The 6180-nt window shown below is 36.6% G+C and overlaps 1 protein-coding gene across 1 annotated transcript in view; it reads left to right on the forward strand.

Moving 5' to 3' along the window:
* The window catches only part of TMPRSS15 (transmembrane serine protease 15), a 121145-nt gene extending 115953 nt beyond the window's left edge, over nucleotides 1-5192 (forward strand). Inside the window, exon 25 of the mRNA XM_045036720.1 lies at nucleotides 4152-5192. Within this exon, the coding sequence (XP_044892655.1) occupies nucleotides 4152-4307 (156 nt within the window). The 3' untranslated portion in view covers nucleotides 4308-5192. The remainder of the gene's footprint in view (nucleotides 1-4151) is intronic.
* Nucleotides 5193-6180: the final 988 nt, after the last annotated feature.

The following is a 6180-nucleotide window of genomic DNA, read 5'->3' on the forward strand; positions in this document are numbered from 1 at the left end:
GACCATCAGAGAAACTTCTACCCACAAGCTACCCTCACTGAGGGCAAAAACATCTTACCACCTAGAAATAATGTAGCTATCTGTTAGCACCATGCAATCCACATGCACTCAACAAATAAAAAGTAAATTCTGTGAGATTTTAGAACAGTTATTAATTTTTAGGTGCAGCATGAAGTAGTCATGAAGAGCGTAGATTCTGTGCTCAGATTACACTTATTTTTCACCCTTGCCTTAATACTTGCCAAAGTCACTTCAGTCACTTAAGTTTTATTTAGAGGTTTAAAAATAAGGTAACACATATAAGGCATTTAAGTAAGCACTCAAAAATATTAACAATTTACATTATAAGACTTTGTAAATAAAGTTTCTGGCATTTTTTTGTATTTGAAATTAATAAGATATTGATGCATTAACATCTACTGAATTAGATTAAACCTGATAGCAGTATTGAGCAAATGAATAATATACAAATGCAAACGTAGTAATTTATACCATGAGAAAATCTTTCACTTTGTTAAAGTGTAAACAACTTGTTACAGATATTAACACACATATGTCACCCACAATTTGACTTGATACAAGACTTTTTTCCCATACACTTAAGCAGATGAATCTTTATATATATCTTCTTTATCTTTATATATATCTTTATATATATCTTATATGTATCTATATAGTTAAGTCTGTGTCTCAAATCACGTTAAACTTTCAGCTTGGTTTCGCATTTATTCTGCTTGCATGAACACTTGCAAATTCAAGACAGATAGGATAGCTTTCTTGTTTAAAATTTATCTCTGGATCTTATTCGTTTTAAAATGAAAAGTGTGCAAAGGTAAGATATATTGCCACTTAGAGGGAGATTTATAGAATTATCGTTCAGGAGGGAAATCAGCTGTACAACGTCAATTACAGTTAATGGGGGCTGTGTGGCAGGAGCCTCATGCACCGGGTAGAAAATAGGGCTGCCGATGCTACTGATATTAGGGTTACATTAAGTCAGTAACTCATGCCAAAACTCTGAAATCTTATATTTGGCTCTGATTTCTAGGGAGTCTAAGTATGTTGTTCATTAGCAAGGAAGGAAGCTCCCATACAGGGAAATGTCTTGTGTAACATGGTATCGTGATTGAGTAATCAGTAGTCTAGAGGGTCACATGATTTTCTTTGTTCAACTTTAATACTATGTTATACAAGAGGATTAACTAAATAAGAACACAATGGGGCACCGGGGTGGCTCAGTCCGTTAAGCATCTGACTTTGGCTCAGGTCATGATCTTGCGGTCTGTGGGTTCGAGTCTCGCATGGGGCTCTGTGCTGACAGCTCAGAGCCTAGAGCCTGCTTCTGAGTCTGTGTCTCCCTCTCTCTCTGCCCCTCCCCCACTCACACTCTGTCTTTCTCTAAAAAAATAAATAGTAAACATTAAATTTTTTTAAAAATGAGAATACATTAAAATTATGAATATGCCATTACTGGTATATCACTTGAATAAGCTCTACGAAGCATTATTTTCCCCCTATAGTTGCAAAGAATTTGCCTTATTAGTCCTCCATATATTCTTAAATATCTTCTGGCTTACCAAGGGTTTGTGTTTTGGGGGCAGATGTCTGGATTTTAAGGCACAAGTGGCTGTAGAGGTCCTCTCTCTATAAAACTAAGTGAATGACACAAAGAGCAAACTCATTTTGCTATGTAGAGCCTTATTCTGTACCAGTGGTTTTCTTTTTCTTTTTCTTTCTTTTTCTTTTTCTTTTTCTTTTTCTCTTTCTTTTTCTTTTTCTTTTTCTTTTTCTTTTTTCAATGTATATTTTTTAAGAGAGAGAGACAAAGAGCATGAGCCGGGGTGGGGCAGAGAGAGAGGGGGGCACAGAATCTGAAGCAGGCTCCAGGCTCTGAGCTGTCAGCCCAGAGCCAGATGCAGGGGTCGAACTCACCAACTCGTGAACCATGAGATCATGACCTGAGCCAAAGTTGGCCACTTAACCCACTGAACCCCATATACCAGGGGTTTTCAAAGCATAGCTTCCAATCCAGCAGATCAGAATCACCTGAGAGCCTGCTCTAGGTGCCAATTCTCAGGCCCCAGCACAGACCTGCTGAATCAGCAACCCTAAACTGGGACCCAGCAATGTGTGTGTTAGCATACTAAAACCACTGGTATAGAAACATAAATTTTAAGTTAATGCTTTATTTTCTGGACAGTCACTCATATTTTTTAAGTACATACATATCTCTCAGATAGTGGAAGAAGGAAATATCTTCATTGGAAATAACCTCCAACTGACATGTTGGGCGATTTAAAATCCGTGTTCATGGAATCAAGGTCTAGATTCTATTGTCTTTTTAAAAATTAAGATATATTAGAAAATATGAAGAAAACTAAATGACTCCTTTAAAAAATATCCAAACTGTTAAAGTTTATTTTTTAATAATTTCTAAGTTACATGTAACTTTGAGCCTGTATTTATCCTTAATCGTTCCATAATTATTTCTGGACCCATATTATAAACTAAGGGCTTAGGGTACAGAAATAAAACCCCCAGTCCCGGCCTTCCAACGGTTTGAACACATTTGTTACATCTAGAAAAGAGGTAACCTGTGTTTGCCAGTACAATTTATGTTCCTCTGTACCCAAGCAAGAAAAGGTGCTTTTATACACCACATACTGCATTTTTTCCCCTTAAATATGATCCCAAAGACAATAAAGATTCAGGCAAAAAGTCTCTCAAGAAAATGTTTAAGACAAACTTGGGATGAACTATTGTACCAATGATTGCAACCCAAGTACACAAGGCTTTAATTCCTTCATATAAGAAAATATTAAATATAAGAAAAGATTAAAAGTATTGCACAATTAGTATAAGAGAGATATTTGTCAATTCCATCATTAAATAATGGCACTATGTGTTTGTATCATGTTCTTTTGCATTACACACAAATATTCATGTGCAAATCAAATATATGTAATTAACTCTATTAGAAACTGCTATAATTAAGATTTTCAAAAATTAAAAACAACTCATCAGTTAAAATCTCTTATGAAAATATGTGTGCCTATCACTACAGGTTATATCATAGGCCAATTTCAGTTGAAATGTTAAGATTTTTTTCAATTCGGATGGTGTCTAATGCCCAAAAGTTAATGCTACCCGAAAGAACTAAAATCAACTTCATGTGTGAGTTTTTAGTTTCTGTAAACACACAATGTGTGTAATAAGTGCCTTTTCTGCAAAGTCACCCCTAATACTTAGAACATACTTGTTTTTGCTTTTATTTTTTTTGTTTCATGTTTTTATTTAAATTCCAGTTCAACATATAGTGTAATATTAGTTTCAGGAGTAGAATTTAGTGATTCATCACATCTAACACCCAGTGCTCATCACAAGTGCTTTCCTTAATACCCATCACCCCTTTAACCCATCCACCTGCCCACCTCCCCTCCAGCTACCCTCAGTTTGTTCTCTGTAGTAAGTCTGTTTTATGGTTTGCCCCTCTCTCGTTTTCCTCCTATATTCATCTGCTTCGTTTAAATTCTACATGAATGAAATCATCATACCTCCTTTACTAAATGATCAGATTTTAATATATATTTTGGTTAGGATGCTCCTCATAGTTGTGCCTTAGAGATTTTCTTAGTCCCTATTAAAATGCCATAATGAAAGTAAGGAAACTTGCTATGAAAGTACATCATGAAGAATTACATATAAATTATGTTTTAGTTCTCATAGTTTCTCTGGGTCCTTACCAAGCAGCAAAAGTTTCTCTTTCTTGACAGAGAGTGCTGGTGAAGATGTATACAGATGACTTTCAATTAAAGGATATTTTTGACATGTAGTTTTGAATTGATTTGCTAAAAAATAATCTTATGTATCAATTGAAAACACATCTACGGGGCGCCTGGGTGGCGCAGTCGGTTAAGCGTCCGACTTCAGCTCAGGTCACGATCTCGCGCTCCGTGAGTTCAAGCCCCGCGTCGGGCTCTGGGCTGATGGCTCGGAGCCTGGACCCTGCTTCTGATTCTGTGTCTCCCTCTCTGCCCCTCCCCCCTTCATGCGCTGTCTCTCTCTGTCTCAAAAAATAAATAAACGTTAAAAATAAATTAAAAAAAAAAAGAAAACACATCTATAATTTTCTTTTGCAATTTACTCTTTAGGGGGATTCAGGAGGACCATTGATGTGCCAAGAAAACAACCGGTGGTTCCTGGCTGGTGTGACATCATTCGGATACCAATGCGCACGGCCTAATCGTCCAGGGGTCTATGCCCTGGCCCCGAGGTTCACAGAATGGATACAAAGTTTTCTGCAGTAGAGTGTTTCCTAAACCAACATGAAAGCCATGTGGTTTTCCCATTCCACTCTAAAGAGCATGGGAATTGAGAGTTTGACAAAAAAGGTTTCTAAAAGGCTTTATTCTTACCTAAGCCATTGAAATGCTGAGGATTAAGGGTGAAGACAAAAAAATAATCTGTACCGTACAAAGTAACTTTTTCATTGTGAACAGTTAATCTTTCACAGAGATTTTACAATCTTTCCTTTGTGATCATTATCTTTACCATAGTCTTCTTATTTAAAGGAATGCTATGTTAAAGCATATACTGCATTCTTAAAGTTTTGGCAAAATTAAGAAAAGAAGTAAAATAAACTATTTTGCACAGTATGTTATTTTTTGAAGTAAACTGCTGTAAATTATCTAGTTCCACCTTGCTATTTTCAGAATCTCAGTAGTCTTCCTGATTTTCTATTTAAATGCATTTCCAATTTCCAATTCATCTTGAGCATATCCTTAATATTTTCCCCACTCATAACAAATATGTACTTTAGGCTCATGTCACAAACCTGGACTAAATTGATTACACATTCCTCTCAAGATAATTAAACAGCAAACAAGTGCAAGTCTACAGATCACCCCTGTATCGAAACACAAAGGAAATTAAATGATATTTCCATTCTTTTATTGGATCATTTTTTACCTGCATTAATCGCACCATCCATTTATTTTAAGCTAATATTTTTTTAAGTTTCCAAAAAGTAATCAGACATATCCAAAAAATGCAACTATTACAAATGTTTTTTTTCTGATCTATGTGTCTTACAGTGGATGTTTTTAACATGTGCAAAACTTACTTAGACACAGCTGAATCACCCATTAGAAGGCCAAAAATGTGGAATAAATGAATTTGCTTCACTGCTTTAATCTCTTGGATCATTTCCAGAGTATGTGCAAACTTCTATTTAGCTTTCCACACAAAATCTACTGATTTATTTGGGAAGACAAAATCCACACCTACTTAATACACACACACACACACACACACACACACACGTCTGTATAATCACAAGTAATAGAAGAAAGAATAAGGTTAAGGGATTGTAGACTGGCCCTACCAAACAAGAAACAAGATGGGGCTACATCTGAAAGGAATGATTCTTATTGAGGTATTGAAGAGAATTAGGGCCTCTGTGTAGGTGGAGGTTTAGGGAAGTTCAGATAATCATGTGTTGTACCAAAACTCACTATCTTGGGGGGAACAGAGAAACAGAAAACAATGTCATATAAAAAGGTGTGGCCAGATAATTGGGGACTACAAATTCCTGGTAAACAATCATGGTATTTATTCTTAGGACAAAAATCAGGAGTCTCTGAACACACTACTCTTTTTAAGACCTTTCCAATGACCTGATCTTAGGAGCAGTTGGAAAGGATGAAGCGGCAGGTATTGTTTGATCTTACTACCTGGATATTGTTCCACAATTCACCTACATTCCAAAACATGTATCAGAACTATGCTCTGAAAATACAAACACAACAGATACATCATGTACTCCTTTTCATTTTTCAAAGGTCAGCTAAAATTTTAAGAAGCCCTAAGGACAGTGTCACTGTCATCTTTTAATAAAAAGGAAGTTGATTGCCCCACTCCTCGTAATGTATGGGGTTAGTAATTGATACTGGAACAGTTACGCGGATCTGGATCAAGACAAAAGGCAAAACCACAGCCCTTGCCCATTGCCTTTCCTCTCCTGACCTGCAGCTGTTGTAGTCATGGGTGGCACAGAAGTGGGGGAAAGCGCTGTCTCCTTCCCATCAAGTCCTGACTGAAGGAAGAAATGCACAGCGGGAGCTTGGAGGAAAGAGGTAGATCCCAGTCAATGTGGGTAGCCAAGAAGAGAAAGGGGGTGCT

The sequence above is a fragment of the Felis catus genome, chromosome C2 (genome assembly GCF_018350175.1).
Source record: "Felis catus isolate Fca126 chromosome C2, F.catus_Fca126_mat1.0, whole genome shotgun sequence".
In the NCBI taxonomy this organism is placed as follows: domain Eukaryota; kingdom Metazoa; phylum Chordata; class Mammalia; order Carnivora; family Felidae; genus Felis; species Felis catus.